This window comes from Capricornis sumatraensis, chromosome 4 (genome assembly GCF_032405125.1).
Source record: "Capricornis sumatraensis isolate serow.1 chromosome 4, serow.2, whole genome shotgun sequence".
NCBI classification, from domain to species: Eukaryota; Metazoa; Chordata; class Mammalia; order Artiodactyla; family Bovidae; genus Capricornis; species Capricornis sumatraensis.
In genome coordinates this window covers 95,604,635-95,625,566 of record NC_091072.1, presented here as the reverse complement: position 1 = coordinate 95,625,566, position 20,932 = coordinate 95,604,635, and the positions used below count along the sequence as shown (strand labels likewise).

The window sequence follows — 20,932 nt, the reverse complement described above, 5'->3', positions numbered from 1 at the left end:
TTTTCTTTTCTTATGAGATGTCAACCAATCATTTTCACCTTTCTGGCTTAGTTAGTAGCTGCTCTAGTTAACAAAAGGAAATAATTTCTTGAAAATGAATGCATTACTATATATCAGATTCATAATTTGATCAATTTGGAAACAAGTCATGTTTTTCTAAAGAAAATTCTTCAAGGTTTATGTAACTTTTTGTTAAAATCTAATGGTGATTGTAGCCATGAAATTAAGACGCTTACTCCCTAGATAGCATGTTGAGAAGCAGAGACATTACTTTGCCAACAAAGGTCCGTCTAGTCAAGGCTATGATTTTTCCAGTGGTCATGAATGGATGTGAGAGTTGGACTGTGAAGAAAGCTGAGCACCGAAGAATTGATGCTTTTGAACTGTGGTGTTGGAGAAGACTCTTGAGAGTCCCTTGGACTGCAAGGAGATCCAACCAGTCCATTCTGAAGGAGATCAGTCCTGGGTGTTCATTGGAAGGACTGATGTTAAAGCTGAAACTCCAGTACTTTGGCCACCTCATGTGAAGAGTTGACTCATTGGAAAAGACTTTGATGCTGGGAGGGATTGGGGGCAGGAGGAGAAGGGGACAACAGAGGATGAGATGGCTGGATGGCATCACCTACTCGATGGACATGAGTCTGAATGAACTCCGGGAGTTGGTGATGGACAGGGAGGCCTGGCATGCTGTGATTCATGGGGTTGCAAAGAGTTGGACACGACTGAGTGACTGAACTGAACTGAATGGAGATTCATCTGTTGGATTTGGAAGAGATTTGTCGTTGTTCAGTCACTCAGTTGTGTCTGACTGTTGGCAACCCCATGGACTGCAGCATGCCAGGCTTCTCTGTCTTTCACCAACTTCTGGAGCTTGCTCAAACTCATGTCCAGTAAGTTGGTGATGCCATCCAACCATCTCGTCCTCTGTCATCCCCTTCTCCTGCCTCCAATCTTTCCCAGCATCAGGGTCTTTTCTTTTGGAAGAGATAGTATAAAATAAATATGAGGTAATAGAAAATAATAATAATAGAAAATAGTGAATTTCTTTAAAAAAGTAAATAGTAATAAAACTAAAGCTATGCATTTTATACATTTTTCTGTACATATTTTTGTCCCGTTTTTATGTTTGAAATCTTATTTGCTATCAGCTTGTTTGACTGCAACATTATTCATAGTCTGTGTTTTGACTCTTTCATTTTGTGCATGTATATGAAGATTATACATAAACCATTGTTATTGTTTAGTTGCTAGGTTGTGTCCAATTTGTTCGTGGGATTTCCAAAGCAAGAATATTGGCATGGGTTGCCATTTCCTTCTCTGGAAATCTTCACGACCCAAAGGTCAAACCTGTATCTCCTGCATTGGCAGGTAGATTCTTTACCACTAAGCCACCAGGGAAGCCCATATAAACTGTTATTCTGTATTAATTAGGAAACATATTGATCATATTAAGTATACTACTTCAGAAAACAGAATACAAAGGAAAATGTAACAAAACCCCTGTGTAAACCTGTGTTAGTTAAAAAAAAAAAAGCTTTACAAATACAATTGAATCTCCCTGTACCTGTTTCGCTCATCCTAACCCCTTCCCTCTCTTGCCACGGGGAGCCACCATCCAGAAATGGATTTTTATTATTCCCTTTACTTATATTTTCAATATGTATACATGAATCTATGAATATTGTTATTTGTGGCATGTTTAAAATTTTTCTATAGTTGTACTGTGTGTGCATATCTGTATCTTAATATATTTGTGTTATATTACATGTATCCTTTTGCAGCTTCTATTTTTTTTATTTAACATTGCAGTTTTGAGATTTATCCATGTTAATACTTGGCAGCTGTATTTTTCACTTCAGTTTTTGTATAATATTTCATGATAGGAAGACTGGATATTAGGGAGCTTTTCTAGTTTTCCATTTGCTAATTATGTTGCGTTATATGTAATGTAACTGCATTACAAGTTGTATTCTTGTAAATATGTGCAAGAGTTTCTTATAAGACTTAGCAATGACAATATGCAATTCTGCAGTATGCACATCTTCATCTTTTATAAATTTGCCAAATTATTCTCCAAAATGAGGATTCTAGTTTACATGAGCTGTAGTTACTACACATCTTCTCCACACAATATTATTGACACATATACATGTGCTTGTGTGTTCACCAATTTACATTACTAATGGTATAGAACACTTTCTCCTTTGTCTCGAGGCCATTCTGATGTCCTGTGTATTGTCCTCTTTTTCTTTTTAAATTAAAGGAGTTTTTCCATGTATTCTAATCCTTTGTTGGTTATAGGCAGTATTTTTCCCAATCTCTGTCTTTCTTTACTTGGTGCCTCTGTTAAACAGAAGCTTTTCATTTTAACCTTGCAATTTTATCAATCTTTACTTTTAAGAGTTTTTGTTTTTTGTGTTTACTCTTCCTATATTCTGAAGTAACAAGAGTTTTCTCCATTCTCTTTTAAAAAATTATATTTTTGCATTCACATTTATGTTTTTAATCCAACTATGATTTATTTTTGTTCAGTTTCTGCTGTAACAGAGCATGTGTTCCTAAAAATCACTGTGCTATATTGCAGTAAAACCCACAGGGCATATGGGAAAACAGTGTTGGGGCACAGCACTTGAAAATTTCTTGGCAGTGACCCATTTGTTTAAAAAAGATACCTAATAAAAATGGTAGCATAGTTTTACATTTATTAAAGGTTAAGAAATACACTAATATCACAAAAATATGCCGTTTTTATTTTGAAAAAGAGGAAATTTGCTTGGAGTGGGATTCAAAAACATTGCAGCCTGTAAGTTTTTGTGAAATGATAGAAGGAAGGTTATCCAAAATGCACCAAGAAATTGTAACAGATGTGGAGTGTGTAGTTCATAATGCACATGGTGACTGTAAGTAGATGTAAAAATTTATGTTTTGTGCATACCTGTGCAACTCAGTATAGCTGGGTAGTTTTCTACATTTATCTAGTGTTGGTTTTGGAGTTAGGGCTAGGCTGAGACAAGTAAGCCTCCTAGGGTGTAAAAGGATGCACTCCTTGTTAGGGTCCCTTGGCATCACACTTGCTTTACCCTAGTCCTCGCACTGTATAGAGTGAAGTAGTACTTAAGCATACGCAGACTTTGTGTTACTGTTCCCTTATATCAGTCCTGTTTAACACATTCAGGTTTTCTTAAACTTTCTCAAGTAGTACTGACTATATATGTGAGGTGTAGAGCTCTAATTAATTTTTTCCATGTATGTATATCCAGATCTTTCTACACTGGTTTGTAATGATGCTTTTAGAGTATAGAGTAGTTCCACACATGTTGAATACTTGAGCCTGGTTCTTGTTTCTTTGTGCTTTCATTGGTCTTTTCGCTTCTCCCTATGCTACTAACACATTTTCTTAATCACAGGTCTGGCACTAACTTTGTAACTTTGGGCAAGTTAATTTCTATGTGCCTGTGAAATTATAGGAGTTCCTACCTCATTGGGTAATTAAAGGAGTAAGTGAGTCAGTATATTAAAGTACTTAGAAGTACTTGCCTTGCCCAGGAGAAAAGCTCAAATGTTAGTTATTTTGTTATTGTTAAAGGTAATCCTTGTAACTGAATAAAGAGTCTTGAGAACTAGTAAACTGAGATTGCCATCTTGTGTTTTCTTTTCCAAACTAAGAGGAAATGGGGAGAAGCTTATGGAAGGATTCCCTGAGAAAGGTGATGTTTACTTATCTGAAAGATAATAAGAGTTAACTAGGTGGTGAGAGCAGTAGGGGAATATTTGAGGCAAAAGGAGCCATGAGGCAGAAGATAGTATGTCCAGGAACTAGATCTCAGCAAAAAGAAAAATGGCTCCAGTTAAGACTAAAGAGGGAGGTAGGAGCAGATCAGATCATGCAAGACCTATTAGGCAAAGTTACCGACTTTAGACTATCTTAAAATCAGTTATAACTGTTTGTAAAGATTGCTATTTCAAGAATAAAAACCATGAAATATCAACCTTTACAAATAGTTAAAACTATTCAAAAAAGAAACTGAGAAGCTACAGTTGGGTGCATCTGGACCTTAATAACGTATCAAAGATTAAGAGTGCTGTTGAAAATGTATAATAGATTTAGGTCTTTGTTCACTTACTTAAAATCTTGCTGAGCTGTTGGTTTTGTCCTAGGCTTTTATGAATTAAAATAGAGGAATCTTGTGTTTGGGGCAGGTCTATAATAGATTAAAGTTTTTACAGTACAACAAATCCATGTAAATGTCTTGGATTTTTTTTTTTCCATTTATATGTCCACTTTATCTAATTTCAAGGGTACACCTAAGAAGACTACACATTATTTCCGTAATAGATACTCCTGTTTTTTCTGCTTCCCTCATGTTTCATTGGCTTTCCCTGGTGGCTCAGAGGTAAAGAACCTGCCTGCCAATGCAGAAGACGAAGGTTCAATCCCTAGATCAGAGAGATCCCCTGGAGACCAAAATGGCAACCCACTCCAGGATTCTTGCCTGGGAAATCCCATGGATGGAGAAGCCTGGCAGGCTACCATCCTTAGCATCATAGAGTCAGACACAACTGAGCATGCATACACGCATACAGTTAAGTCTAATTTTCTTTATTCAATTTAATATGTAAAGACATTGCTAGTCTAACCTATTTTGTTTATCTTACAAATGGGGTTTTCTTAAAACTTAGTTTTTCAATTCTCTTTTTTCCTCATAGATCAAAATCTACAACTTGTGGGCATTCCATTGTATGACCCTGATAGTATGTTTGGAATACTCATGTATAGATAATTCCACCTTACCCATTTTTAGGAAATCGAACTGCTGATGAATATTCCTTAAAAATTGTGGGGTTTTGTTAGGTTGGTGCCTTTACTTCAGGTATTTTCAGACATAAAGATAGCATTTCATTCCTACAGGGCTCTATGAATAGAATGTAAGCATGGAAGCATTGGAATGATGTTCTAAAAACCTTGACTACACATGTGGACTTTAAACATCTTGCTGACCTTTGCTTTTGTTTGTGATTGAGCCTAGTTAACTGTGAGGGAAAATGTTTCTGGAAAAGAATTTTAAAATAATTATGAACCAGTGGCAAAGCATGGTAGGTATAATATAAATTTATATGTTTTTTTTAGATTTATAATTTTTTTATGCTTTCTTTGCTAGAGACTGTTATTTTACTTTTTCCGTCACTGGTCATCTGATGAGAAAGCTAATTTAGGTATTTGAAAATAGGGTGAATATAGTTTCAGTAATGGTTATAGTGCTTGGTTTCACACTTTTGAAATAAATTAAAAACCAGTTGCTTGCCCCAGCAAATTTTACTTACGTATGAGAAACAGTGGGAAACAGTATTGTTGCTATCAACTTTTGTTAGTAAAGAAGCTAGTTATTTTTAAAGTTTCTTTTAAAACTTTGATTATAATTACTAAAATCAGTCTTCCAAACCTTTAATAATTGTTTCCTTACTCCTTGAAAGATACAATAAAACACATACAATTAGCATACTGTATTTGTAAGTTTTTTGCGAAAGAACCATTTTTCATGTTAACATTTTACCGTGTTGCATATAAAATTTTACCTTAATTGAGACTTCTAATTGTCATTTGAATTTTTGTTCAGTTGGCACCTATTGTTTTGAACAGCTATTGCATTTTTTGTTAAGTTCTATTAAGGATTTTTTGTTTAATGTGTATGTCAGTAGTTGTCTGTAGTAGATATTTTTTAGAACAATAGAAATAATACCTTACACAAGTGAAATATTTCTCTTCTACAACTGTGGCATTAGTTATTCTCAGTAATCCTTTGAAGTAGACATGTACTTTGATATAAAGTGAAATATAAAAAATAGAGGGACTTCCCTGGTGGCCCATTGGTTAAGACTTCGCCCTCCAGTGTGGGGGATGCAGGTTTGAGCCCTGGTTGGGGAGCTAAGATCCCACATGCCTTGCAGCCAAAAAACCAAAACATGAAACAGAAGCAACATTGTAATTCATTCAAAATGGTCCACATTAAAAAATATATATATATATTTTTAAAAGATAGCTTTTCTGCTATTCTTAAAGTTCTTGATTTTTTTTTTTTTTTAACCAATTTCTCCTTTTTTTAAGGTACCTCGTGGATAGTCGCTGGTTCAAACAGTGGAAAAAGTATGTTGGCTTTGACAGTTGGGACAAATACCAGATGGGAGATCAAAACGTTTATCCTGGACCCATCGATAACTCTGGGCTTCTTAGAGGTATTATTTTCTTAAATCAAGTTTGTAAATGTGTTCATTTTAATATGTTATGGTCAACATATATAATGTGGAAAATGTTAATGTAAATAAATTGATAAACCAGAAATTTCTTATATAGCCATCCCGTTGGTGTCCATGTGGGGTTTGGTTACATGATCCCTCTCAGATACTAAAATCTATGGATGCTCAAGCCCCTTATATAAAATGGCATGATATTTGCATATAATCTATGTATGTCTTCCCATATACTTTAAGTCTTTTGTTGGTTACTTTTAATACCTAACAAAATATAAATGCTATGTAAATAGTTGCTGGTACATAGCAAATTCAAGTTTTGGTTTTTGGAACTTTCTGGAATGTTTTTCCTGCCTGTGGATGCAGAGGGCCGACTATATTATAGATTTGACCTAATGAATTCAGATTATTTTGTCATAATTAATCTTCTATATCATGACAAATTTTGTCATTTATGATGTAAAAAGGGTTTATTACCTTTTAAGACTAGAATGTAAATTAGAAAGTACTATCTCACTATTTTGGGGAAAAGTACTATCTTACTGTTTGGGGGAAATGCTCTATTGTGTATTATTTTCCTAACTGACACATAACTTCTTTAATTGGGGAGCAGTGGTATATGTTACATTCTTGGATTTTTGGATTATTTTTCTACAACCCTTACTAATAATACTTGCCAGCTCTTCTAAAACTCTGGTAACGTTTAAAGACAATAAAACCTAAGTACTAGAACTTTGATTACTGGCCTAGGTGGAATAACAAGGACTAGACTTATCTTTCCATTTAAATGAACCAAAACCCTCACAAAATAATGAACCAGCAGTTCTCAGAACTTTGGACATCAGGCAGTGAAGAACAGTGATCCCTGAGAAGTATGAAACAAATGAAATGAGCCCTATGTTTTCCTCAGCTTACTGTACTGAGAGAGTTTCCAAGACATAGCACAGAAGGAGAGACCCATGCAAAGCCTGGCAATCTCCCTTAGTTGAGAGAAGAGTCTGGAGTCCAGGGAGACCAAGGCAGCCAGAGTTTCCAGGGCAGAGGACCAGAGAGTAATGAGCAGCACGTAAGGAGAAAGAGAGACCTAGAGATCTACAGAAACCCCTGAAGACTCTTGTAAGTCTTCAGCTGACTGTTGACTAGTGCATGTGTGTGACAAGCTACCCAACGCCCAGAAAAGAATTATCAAAAGAATTAGAGCAGTCATTTAGGTTCATGTGACCAAATCAGGTTCATTTGCTGGATGTGCTACAAGCCAGATGCTGAGATGGCAAAGCTTGCAGCAGGGAAAGGATTTATTTGTGAGGCAACCAAGTGAGGAGTTGGGAGAACAACTCTGAAATCCACCTACCTGATAGCAAGGGACTCAGGGTGTTTGTGGAAATAAAGAAGCAGGGTAGTCCAAGGTATGCAGAGCATGGGGAAGGGTAATTGATAAGAAAAAGTGAGTCATTCTTGTGCAGATGCAGGTAAGCTGCTTGCTTCTCCATGAGACACATGTTCAGAAAATGGAGGCGTTAGCATGTTCTGAGGGTGGAATTGTGGGCGCTCTCACGTCAAAAGGTCAGCAAGTGGACACTTCATACAAGCCCAGTTGGACAGTTAGTGGTCTTAATCTTAGCTCTACCTAGAACTGAACGCAGCTGATTGCAAGTTCCTGAAAAACATCTCAGGAAAGTATCTTATTTTTAGACTTTATGAAACTTGGAGGACATGTGAGTTTTTGTAAAAACAAAGTAGCTTGATCAGTGAAGGCATGTTACAGTTCACTGTTCATAAGAAATTATAGTTTAATGGATCTAACTGATGAGTACCCTCGGTTTCACTTCTAAAGGAGCAAGAATAATGTGTTCACAGTAGCCAGAGTGGAAAATGTTATAAATCATGGAGTAGACTGCAGAGAATGGGTTTGGCTCTATAGAAGGGCAAAATGAATACTCTTGTCCTAAATCGAAAGCGACTATTTCCAAGTAACTTAACTGCATCTCAGAACAGAACAGAATATTGGTGTGTGTGCGCGCGTGCTCAGTTGTGTCTAACTTTTTGCATTGTAGCCTACCAGGCTCCTCAGTCCCTGGAATTTTTGTCCCTCAGACAAAAATACTGGAGTGGGTGGCCATTTCCTTCTCTAGGGTATGTTCCCCACCTAGGGATTGAACCCACGTCTCTTGGGTTTTCTGCATTGGCAGGCAGATTAGATTCTTTACCACATGCCACCTGGGAAGCAGGAATACAAAAATATCCAGCATCCATCCAACAAGATAAAATTTTTAATATCTTGGATCCAAACAAATAGTACCCAGAATGCAAAGAGGCAGAAAATATAATGCATAATAAGGAGAAATAGCAATGTTTAAAATTTTTTTTTAAAGTGTAGAAGAACACAAAGCAAATGAAACAAATAGAAAGTGAATAGCAAGTGAGATGGTAGATTTAAACCCAGCTCTATGAACATTTGTGTTTAATGTAAATTTGAAGTAGAGAATGTAAGATTGGATTAAAAAATAAAGACCCAACTGTATACTGTCTATCAGAAACCCACCTTAAATACAGAGTACAAATAGAGATTGAAAGATTCTAAGACTAACCTCCAGTCATCCTCACTCTTATATAACCATCTCCCCTTTGAGTGTGAGTGAAACCTGAGACTAGGATATCATTCCTGTGATTATTTATGTTATATGACAAAAGGGAGATTATCCCAGTGAGCTTTATCTGATCATACATGCCCTTTGAAAGCAGAGCTTTCTCTGGCTGGTAGTTACAGAAGTTAGGATATAAAGCATGCGAAGAACTCATTGCTGATTTGAAAATGGGACTATATGAAAAAGAAGACAGGTGTCATCTAGGCACAAAGAGAATTGTTGTGCCTATAGCCAGCAAGAAAACAGGCACCTCATACTTGTAGCCATGAGGAACTAAATTCTGCCAACAACCTGAATGAACTTGGAAGTAGATTCTTTCCCAGAGCCTTCAGATAGGAGAGAAGCCTTTCTGACATCTTGATTTCCTCTTTGTAAGACCCTAAGTAGAAAGCCCAGTTGAACTCACCTGAACTTCTGACCCACAGAACTGTGAGAATATAAATAGGTATTGTTTTAAGCTACTATGGTTATTCGTTAGCAGTAGAAAACTAAAACACGTACTAACTTCAGTCCATGGTGTTGCAAAGAGTTGGACACAACTGAGTGATTGAGCTGAACTGAACACATACAACACTATAATCAAAATAATGCTGGAGTGGCCATTTTAATATCAGACATTAAGATTTAGAACAGTGAACATTATCAGGGATAAAAGTTCATTTCATAATCGTAAATGGGCCAGGACAGTTCATTAAGAAAACATAATAATCCTAAAAATATATACCCATCTAATGGCATTACTTGGAAATATGTGAAGCAAAACCTGACAGAACCAGAACCACAAGGAGAAATAGAAAAATATCCATAATTATATGATGGATATTTCAGTACTATTCTCTCCATAAATAATAGAAAAAGTGTAGACAAAAAAGTAGAAAGGAAATAAATCAATCTGCTTGTCCTGACATTTATACAATATAGTACGTTCCCTACATACTAACTGCGAACTTTCAAAGATGTGTACGTGCATTCACGTATCCAGTCATATAAGTTGGTTTGTGTGTCTGGAATATGTTGTTACATGCCTGCATCCTCTACAAGTGGTTGTGCTTTTGTGTACTTTACTGTAAAGTACTGTACAAAGTACAGTGGTGTAGTATCTTTATTTCAAGCCCAGGATGTTCAGGAGCAAGCATAAAAGCAGCAGTAATGTAGCTGGTACTGCTAAGAAGCACCAAGCAATAACAAAACAAAAGTGAAAATAATTGAGAGAGTGGAGCAAGGCAAAAAGATGGTAAAGATCACTTATTCTTATAACATGAATCATTCAGTCTTGGAACATGTGAAGTATGCCATGCCAGTGATGTTGACAATAATACCAGAGAAGCGTGGAAAAGTAATGGAGGAGATGGAGAAACTTCTCAGTATGTGAATACAGGATCAGTGTCAGCTGAGTTGCTCTCAGTTTAATGCTGATGCAAGAGAAAGTTAAAAGCCTAATGAAGACTTGAAGAAGGAACATGGTGAAGAATCAGAAGGCACATCTTGTAAAGCCAACCATGACTGCTTTTATCGATTCAAGGCTAGAGCCAAGCTTTACAATGTAAAGGTAAGTGCCAAGGCAGCGAGTGTAGGTATGGTACCTGCCTGGAAATTTCCTGAAATGCTTTAAGAAATTATTGATGAAGGAACGTATTTACTATAGCAGGTTTTTAATGTGGGTGCGAGGACTGTACTGGAAGAGGAATTCAGACCAAAGTTGTATCAGTAAGAAAGAAAAATTGATGCCAGGCTATAAAACACTAAAGGATAGGCTAACTCTCTTTGTTTGGTGGCAGTGCTTCTGGCAGTATGAAACCAGAGCATCTTTTAGTTTCTCATTCAGAGAACCCAAGAGCCCTTAAAAACAGAGAGGGACTCTCTTCCTTTTGTGTGGAAGAGAAACCCCAAAGCTTGGGTTACACAGGCCATTTTCCAGGATTGGTTTTTCCACCATTTAATCCCAGAGTTGAGAAATACTGCTTGAGGAAAGACATCCCATTCAGCATTCTTTTGCTGCTCAACAGTACTCTCGGCCACCCTCCGTTCATGGATGACTTTCATCCCAATGTGTATCTGCCACCAAATACTGTGTCAGTTATCCAGCCTGTGGACCTAGGGGGTTATAGTGGCTTTCAAGAAATATTACTCACATTGCACTTTTTGTCAGGCAATAAAGGCAAGTGGCAAATCAGGAACAACCTTGGAACAGTTTTGGAAGGGCTCTACCATGTACAAACCCATAAAAAACATTGACTTTGCTTGGTGTGATGTTTAGTTGTCATCATGAGTGGGATTTGGAAGAACTTTTACCCATAATTTATTCATCATTTTCATGGATTTGAGAAGGTGGACAAAGAATCAAAAGAGGTCTTCAGCCACTTAGTGAGCCTCAGGAAAAAATTGGAGCTAGATCTGCAAGAGGACGACCTCATTGACCTCCTTGCTGTGCAAAATGAGGAGCTTCCTAATAAAGACCTGATGGAACCGGAGGCCCAGAGGAAGGATGAAGCGAGCCAAGAGGAAGAAGAAATAACTGAAGAACGAAGAGATTAATGACCCATGAAGTGGCAGAGGGTTTCTTTATTTGAGAAGGCACTGTTTTTGAGGTGTGGGACCCAAGTGTAGAATGGTACACGAAGTTTGCTACTGCTGTTCAGAATGCAGTCCAGTGCTGCTCTGTCATCTGTGACAAGAAAAAAGAGAACTACTTACCCAGACATCACTGGATCGTTTTTCCAACAGGGTAGATAGAATTGAATCGGGCCAGGACCCAGAACCTGTGTCATCAGCATCAGGCATGAGTGACATTGCACCTTGCCCTCTGCCTCCTAGCTGACAGTCTTTCAGCTCTTACCATCTCCCACCTCCTCTCCTGCTTCCATCAGTAACTCTTCTTGCCTGTTCACTCTATGCCAGCCCCTGTATGCCAGCTGTTGTACTCTATGTACTACTATACTTTTCAAGGTACTGTACTATAAAATTAAAAATGTTTTCCTTATTTTGTGTGTGTGTGTTTAAATATTATTTGTGTGGAAAGTGTTGTAAATCTATTATAGTGTATTACTGTGTAGCCAATTGTGTTAGTTAGATACCTAGGCTAACCTTGTTGGACTTATGAACACACTCTTGAAATGGAACTTGTTCATGTATAGAGGACTTACTGTATTCCCACTGAACAACAGCAGAATGAAAATTCTTTTTGGTGTTCACATGAAGCATTTAGATAAACTGTATTTTGCATAAAACCTGGTTCAGTAAAGTTAGCAGGAGTTAAATCATACAAAGTATGTTTTCTTACTACAGTGGGATAATAATAACTGAGAGGTGAAACATCTTGAAGTGTTTGAAAACTAACATACTTCTGCATAACTCATGGGTCAAAGAGAACTCGAAGAAATTAGCAAGTATTTTTAACTAAATGAAAGTGAAAACAAAACATCAAAATTTGTGGAAGGCAGGTAAGTAGTATGTGGAGGGTAATTTATAGCTCTTTTAACATGTGTAAGGAAAACGAAAGGTTATAACAGAGGTGAAACATCTTCAAGTGTTTGAAAACTTACATGCTTCTTCTGCATAACTCATGGGTCAAAAGAACTCAAAGAAATTAACTATTTTAACTAAATGAAAATGAAAACAAAACATGCCAAAATTTGTGGGAGGCAAATAAATTTTATGTGGAGAGAAATTTATAGGTCTTTTAACATGAATAAGGAAGAGGAAAGGTCTCAAATCAGTGACCTTGGTTACTGACACAGGAAACTAAAAATAAGAACAAATTAAAGTAAGTCAAGCAGAAGAAGGGAAATACTAAGTTCAGAACAGAAATCAAATAAAAGGAATAATAGAGAAAATCAATGAAACCAAAGACTGGTTTTTTATGAAGATAATAAAATTGATAAAGACCTAGTTTGATCACAAGAGAAAGGTAAAAGACACAACTACCGGTATCAGGAACAAGAGAGGTAACATATGTATCAGTCAGTTCAGTTCAGTCGCTCAGTTGTGTCCGACTCTTTGCGACTCCATGAATCACAGCACGCCGGGCCTCCCTGTCCATCACCATCTCCCGGAGTTCACTCAGACTCACGTCCATCGAGTCCGTGATGCCATCCAGCCATCTCATCCTCAGTCGTCCCCTTCTCCTCCTGCCCCCAATCCCTCCCAGCATCAGAATCTTTTCCAATGAGTCAACTCTTCGCATGAGGTGGCCAAAGTACTGGAGCTTCAGCTTTAGCATCATTCCTTCCAAAGAAATCCCAGGGCTGATCTCCTTCAGAATGGACTGGTTGGATCTCCTTGCAGTCCAAGGGACTCTCAAGAGTCTTCTCCAACACCACAGTTCAAAAGCATCAATTCTTCGGCGCTCAGCCTTCTTCACAGTCCAACTCTCACATCCATACATGACCACTGGAAAAACCATAGCCTTGACTAGACAGACCTTAGTCGGCAAAGTAATGTCTCTGCTTTTGAATATGCTATCTAGGTTGGTCATAACTTTTCTTCCAAGGAGTAAGCGTCTTTTAATTTCATGGCTGCAGTCACCATCTTCAGTGATTTGGGAGCCCCAAAAAATAAAGTCTGACACTGTTTCCACTGTTTCCCCATCTATTTCCAATGAAGTGATGGGACCGGATGCCATGATCTTTGTTTTCTGAATGTTGAGCTTTAAGCCAACTTTTTCGCTCTGCTCTTTCACTTTCCTCAAGAGGCTTTTTAGCTCCTCTTCACTTTCTGCCATGAGGGTAGTGTCATCTGCATATCTGAGGTTATTGATATTTCTCCCAGCAGTCTTGATTCCAGCTTGTGTTTCTTCCAGCCCAGCTGTAATATGTAATATGTAATATGATATACTCTGCATATAAGTTAAATAAGCAGGGTGACAATAGACAGCCTTGACGTACTCCTTTTCCTATTTGGAACCAGTCTGTTGGTCCATGTCGAGTTCTAACTGTTGCTTCCTGACCTGCATACAGATTTCTCAAGAGGCAGGTCAGGTGGTCTGGTATTCCCATCTCTTTCAGAATTTTCCACAGTTTATTGTGATCCACACCGTCAAAAGCTTTGGCATAGTCAATAAAGCAGAAATAGATGTTTTTCTGAAACTCTCTTGCTTTTTCCATGATCCAGCGGATGTTGGCAATTTGATCTCTGGTTCCTCTGCCTTTTGTAAAACCAGCTTGAACATCAGGGAGTTCACGGTTCACATATTGCTGAAGCCTGGCTTGGAGAATTTTGAGCATTACTTTACATTTGGCCTTGGAATGCGGAATGAAGCAGGGCAAAGACTAATAGAGTTTTGCCAAGAAAATGCACTGGTCATAGCAAACACCCTCTTATAACAACACAAGAGAAGACTCTACACATGGACATCACCAGATGGTCAACACCGAAATCAGGTTGATTATATTCTTTGCAGCCAAAGATGGAGAAGCTCTATACAGTCAACAAAAACAAGACCAGGAGCTGACTGTGGCTCAGATCATGAACTCCTTATTACCAAATTCAGACTCAAATTGAAGAAAGTAGGGAAAGCTGCTAGACCATTCAAGTATGACCTACGTCAAATCCCTTATGATTATACAGTGGAAGTGAGAAATAGATTTAAGGGCCTACATCTGATAGATAGGGTGCCTGATGAACTATGGAATGAGGTTGGTGACATCGTACAGGAGACAGGGATCAAGACCATCCCACTGGAAAAGAAATGCAAAAAAACAAAATGGCTGTCTGGGGAGGCCTTACAAATAGCTCTGAAAAGAAGAGAAGTGAAGAGCAAAGGAGAAAAGGAAAGATATAAGCATCTGAATGCAGAGTTCCAAAGAATAGCAAGAAGAGATATGAAAGCCTTCTTCAGCGATCAGTGCAAAGAAATAGAGGAAAACAACAGAATGGGAAAGACTAGTGATCTCTTTAAGAAAATTAGAGATACCAAGGGAACATTTCATGCAAAGATGGGCTCAATAAAGGACAGAAATGGTATGGACCTAACAGAAGCAGAAGATATTAAGAAGAGGTGGTAAGAATACATGGAAGAACTGTACAAAAAAGATCTTCACGACCCAGATAATCATGATAATGTGATCACTAATCTAGAGCCAGACATCCTGGAATGTGAAGTCAAGTGGGCCTTAGAAAGCATCACTACAAACAAAGCTAGTGGAGGTGATGGCATTCCAGTGGAGCTATTTCAAATCCTGGAAGATGATGCTGTGAAAGTGCTGCACTCAATATGCCAGCAAATTTGGAAAACTCAGCAGTGGCCACAAGACTGGAAGAGGTCAGTTTTCATTCCAATTCCAAAGAAAGGCAATGCAAAAGAATGCTCAAACTACCGCACAATTGCACTCATCTCACATGCTAGTACCATACATATAGAAATCTACAAATAGCAAAAGGACAATAAAGAAATATTTCTTGAAAAATGAAAACTAATAAAGCCCATTCCAAAAGAATGAATTCTCTGAAGAACCCTATATCAATTAAAGAAGTTGAATTTATAGGTTAAAATTTCCTCACAAAGAAAACATCAGACCTTGATGGTGCCACGAGTGAATTCTACCAGTACTGTTTAAGAGAATTATGCCAATTCAACAAAAGCTCTTTTCAAAAATTAGGAGAGACTGCTTCATGCAGTGAAACCAGCATTACTTTGATACCAAAGTCTAAGAGAGACATTTCAAGAAAAAAAAGTTCTCAACCAGTATACCCCTGATGAACATAGATGCATCTATTATTAACAGAATTTTAGTAAATCAAGTCCAAAAATAAAGAGGATAGGTATATAGAAAGAACATTACCAAAATACTATATAAAAGAGTAAAATACAAAGAAACTTCCTCAACCTCAGAATGGGCATCTGTGAAAATGGACATCTACAGATGACATACTCAACAGTGAAAGACTGAATGCTTTCCCTCTAAAATCAGGGAAAAGCAAAGATGCCTACTCTCAACTCTTTAAGCTGAGATTGTACTGGAGGTTCTAGACAGTGTGTAATAAAGCAAAAAGAAAAGGTAAAAGATCTACAGGTTGTATAGGAAGAAGTAATAAGTCTTCCTTTATTCACGAATACCTGTGTCTATGTAGAAAATTCAATAAAACCTACAAAAACAAACCTTCTAGAATTAAGAAATGAAATTAGCCTATAGGATACAAGACCATTACTCAAAAACCAGCTGTGTTTCTTGTACACTAAAAATGGACTAACATGAATTTAAATTTTAAAAATATATTTATAATAGCACCAAAATATAAAATGCAGATAAATCTATGTACATGTAAACTAAAAACTACAGGATATTGCTGAGATAAATTAAAGCCTAAATAAAGAGATAAATTATGTTATTGGATCAAAAAACTCAGTATTGTTTAATTCCTCCACTCAGTCTACAGATTCAACACAATTTCAAATCACATTCCTACTAGGCTTTTTAAAAAATGAGAGTTTCGGTTCAGTTCAGTTCACTTCACTCAGTCATGTCCAACTCTTTGCCACACCATAAATTTCATCCTTTGAAATTCTGTAATTCATTGGCTTTCCTTTTTTATATTCATAGTTTTACAACTATCACCATCGTCTAATTCCACAAAATTTTCATCACCCCAGAAAGAAACTTCATATCCATTAGCAGTCACTCTTCATCCCCTCTCAAGACCCCAGCCCTAGGCAGTCATTAATATATTTTCTGTCTCTGTGGATTCTCCTTTTGTGAACATTTCATCTAAATGGAATCAAACAATACGTGTCCATAGTATTGGACTTCTTTTGCTTGGTACAAAGTTTTCAAGTGTCATTCATGTGGCATGAATCAGTATTTTATTCTTTTTTTAGTGGATGGATAATTTTCCGTTGTATAGAGATATACCACATTTAATTTATCCGTTCATCAACTGATGGACATATGGGTTGTTTTCACTTTCTGGCTATGGATGAATAATTCATTCATGAACTATTCATGTATGAATTTTTGTGTAGATGTGTTCTTGATCATATAATAACTCTGTGTTTAACTATTTGAAGAATTGCTTAACTTTTCCAAAATAGTTGGCACCATTTTACATTCCCACCAGCAGCAAGTAGGGTACCAGTTCCTCCACACCTTGCCAGACTTTATTATTGTCTATTCTTTTATATTATAGCCATCCTAATGGGTATGAAATGGTGGTGGTTGTTCAGTTGCTAAGTCAGGTCTGACTCTTTGCGACCTGGTGGTGCCAGCCTTCCCTGTCTTTCACTGTCTCTTGGAGTTTGCTCAAACTCACGTCCTTTGAGTCAGTGATGCTATCCAAACATTTCATCCTCTTTAGCCCCCTTTTCCTCCTGCCTTCAGTCTTTCCAAGGGTCAAGGTCTTTTCCAATGAACTGATATCTATTGTTACTTTGATTTATATTTGTTATTTTTATATCTGTTTATTTTGATTTCCCTAATGATTGATGATGTTAAGTGTCATATCTGTGCTGCTTATATCTGTTTGGAAAAATATTCAGATCCTGTGCTCTTTTTTTAATCGGGTTATTTGTCTGTTTACTGTTAGGTTTTAAGAGTTGTTTATGTATTCTGGATACTAGTCCCTTATCAAACAAGATTTCCAAAAATTGTCTCCCATTCTGTGTATGTCTTTTACTTTCTTGATGGTGCCTCTCAAGTGGAAATTAATTCTGATGAAGTCCAGTTAATCTATTTTTTTCCTTTGGTTGCTTGTGATTTTGTTGCAGAAAGCGTCACCTAATCCAGGATCAGAAAAGACATGATTTCTTCTAAAAGTTTTTGAGTTTTGGTGGTTACATTTCTGTCTCTGATCAATTTTAAATTAGTATTTGTATATAGTGTGAGATGTAAATCAGTTGAACATATTATAGGAGCCAGTAGTAGATCCACACATGTATGGCCAATTCATTTTACATAAAAATGTAAGAGAAATTCAGTGAAGTCTTCTAAATAGATGAATGCTGCTTGAGTGTTAAGTATCTATTTGCCAGAAACAAGTGAACTTTGACCTACACCCAGCACCATATACAAAATTAACTCAAAACACACCATAGACTTAACATGTAAAAACCAAAACTATGAAACTCTTAGGAAAAAATTAGGAGAAGATTTTTGTGACACTATGTTAGGCAAAGATTTCTTAAGTGTGAATTAAAAAACACAATTGAAAAAGGGAAAAATTGATGATTTGTAATTCATCATTAACAAAAGCTTCTTCAAATAACACTGTTAAGAGAAGGAAAACATAAACCACAATGTGGGAGAAAGTATTTGCAAATTACTTAGCTGATAAAATATATGCAGAATAAAGAATTCCATAAAGCCCAGTGGAAAAAATAGACAAAAGGCTTAAACAGATGCCTCACCAGAGAAGGTGGTGTTTTCAGAAAGCACATGTAAAAATACTCAACATCACTAGTCATTAGAAGAATGAAGATTAAAACCACAGTGAGGTCCCACTGTGCATGATTTGAATCATTTAGAATGATTCAAATTAAAAGATAAATCCATACCAAGTATTGATGAGGCTGTAGAGCAAGTAGAACTTTCATACACTATTTTGGATAATGAAATAGTCTTGCAGTTTCTTAAAAAGCTAAATATACATTTACCATAGGAACCAACCATTCCACACCTCAGTATTTACCCAAGAGAAATGAAGAAAAAACCTACACATGAGTGTTCATATCAGTGTTACTTGTAGAGAAAATTGGAAACAGTCCAAAATGCCCATCAGTAGCTGAATGAATAAACAAATTACAGAAAGTTCATATAAAGTAATGAAATCCTACTCGGCAGTTAAAAGGAATGAACTCTTGACACAGAAAAATATGGATGGATTTCAATATAATGATGCAGCATAAATGACGCCAAATAAAGCAGTACATACCAATTTTATATAATCTAGAAAATGCAAATTAGTATACAGTTGGAAAACACAGATAAACAGTTTTCAGGGCACAGGACAGTGAACCTGGATGGACAGGAAGGAGAGATGACACCAAAAAAATGGGCGACAGGGAAGCCTTTGTGGCCAGGGGGTGAGGGGCGATGCTGATGGATACATTTATCATTTTGGTAATGATGATTTCACACTTGTATTGCTGTGTCACAACAACAAATTTTACCCTTTAAATCTCAGCAGTTTTGATATCAATTTTATATCAAAAACACAGAAGTAACAAAAATGAGAGGTTCTGTGTTTAAGGTTCTTCCTCCCTTAAAAATGATTCAAAAATTGATCATTTTATTTTATCCACTATAGGGCTTCCCAGGTGGCTTAGTGGTAAAGAATCTGCCCGCCGGTGTGGGAGACATGGATTTGATCCCTGGGTCGAGAAGATCCCCTGGAGGGGGAAATGCCATCCCAGTTTAGTATTCTTGACTGTGAAATCTCATGGACAGCGAAGCCTGGCCGGCTGCTGCCCATGGGGTTGCAAAAGAGTTGGATACAACTTAGTGGCTAAACAACAACTAGATATAAATTACTGTTTGATTCTGTTACATAATAAATCATTTACCCAGACTCTTGAATTATTGTGGAGAATAACATAGACATCTTAATTTTTAAACTTTTTTTCTTTCCCTAAATTTATTTTGAAGCAGCCTATTATAGTGGAAAGAAAATGGATATTAGTGTAAATATATACATGTTTGAGTCTAGCCTACAATTTTCTGTATGTGAGCTTGGGCAGGTTAAATCAATACCTGAATCTATTTACTAAGTAAAATGGAGCTATCTACTTCATAATATTGTTTTGAAAATCAACTGAGATAAAAGTATTTTCCATAATGGTACCTTTCCTTGTACCTACAATTTTCTGTGTGAATTTTTTGGGCAATTTACTTGATTTCTTTGAATGTATTTTTTAATCTAAAATATTCATCTTATAGGACTGTTTTGAGAATTGACTGAGATAACATGATCATCTGCTATAACATGACTTAGTACATGATGCATGAGAGAGTTTCACTTTCAGAGGGTTCTGAAAATTTGTTCCAAATAGTCAATCTCATCAAGAATTTAATAAAGTTATAACTAAGAATTTTTTAAACTGACCTTTAAAATTAATACTTACTTTGTGCCAGCTATTGAAGTTCATATAAAATTCAGAGTGTTCTCATTTCTGTTCAATATGAAGCATAGTTTTTCTCAAAGGTTTGTATGATTTTATAACCACAGATTGATCCTACATAGAGTAAATAAATTTTTTTAAAGCATTTCTCTTGCTTCTTGATTTTTATCGTTGTATCTAGTTAAAAGTAGTACTTTATCATTGAAATGCTGCCTGGAACAATTTTGCTTCCCATGTTTGTTAATTCACTGCTGACTCAGAATGAGAAAATCTTCTTTATATTTTTGAGTTATTTACAAATAACTCAGTAAACTATTTGTTTCTGTTTTCTACACTTTGGAAATTCAAGTAAAGGACCAAATAATAATCAGTGAGTCTCAGATTAGGACTGTGATGTAGGTACAGCTCACAGTATTGCTTCCAGATCTCTGGCCTGCCCTGTTCAACTGGAATTTTGAAAATGGATCATAGAGTTAGAACCATAACTGAGCAACAACCTCAACTCTGGATCTGTGGAGGAATCTAGATTGTGGACTCTCTGGAGTAATGAGATACCCTTTTGTGATTTCCATCATGATTCTCAGCCCATGTGCTTTGGTATCATTGTAAAAGGTTATTGATTTGTTTCTGAATCTTCTTCATCAGCTAATGCTGGAGTGATCACTATTACTGTGTGACAGATCTCTGATACTCAAAATATTTGGGAAACACTCTTCATTGGGATCCTCTGACCAACAGTTTAGTATTTATTTAAGAGTTAAATAATAGAAAAGTTACTTTTTAAAACACTGTTGGTTGACTAATGGTACATACTGAACTTTGTAAAGCAACAGTTTATTTTGAAATGCCTAGATTTAACTTTGTGAACCTTTTCAGAGCTTCTTTCAAAACTCATTATTTAAATACCTGAATTAGTCTTCATGAATTTACGTAATTTGTAATATGTTCGACCACAGTATTTAGAGCTGTGTAGTATTACTTCTTTTTTGGTATT

General features: G+C 36.5%; 1 protein-coding gene across 4 annotated transcripts in view; it reads left to right on the top strand.

Annotated features, from left to right (window-relative positions):
- Positions 1–20,932, top strand: part of USP15 (ubiquitin specific peptidase 15) — a 128,551-nt gene that overhangs the window by 17,913 nt on the left and 89,706 nt on the right. For all 4 annotated transcript variants that reach the window (XM_068971205.1, XM_068971204.1, XM_068971207.1 and 1 more), the window contains exon 2: positions 6,104–6,231. In XM_068971205.1, the coding sequence (XP_068827306.1) occupies positions 6,104–6,231 (128 nt within the window). The remainder of the gene's footprint in view (positions 1–6,103; positions 6,232–20,932) is intronic.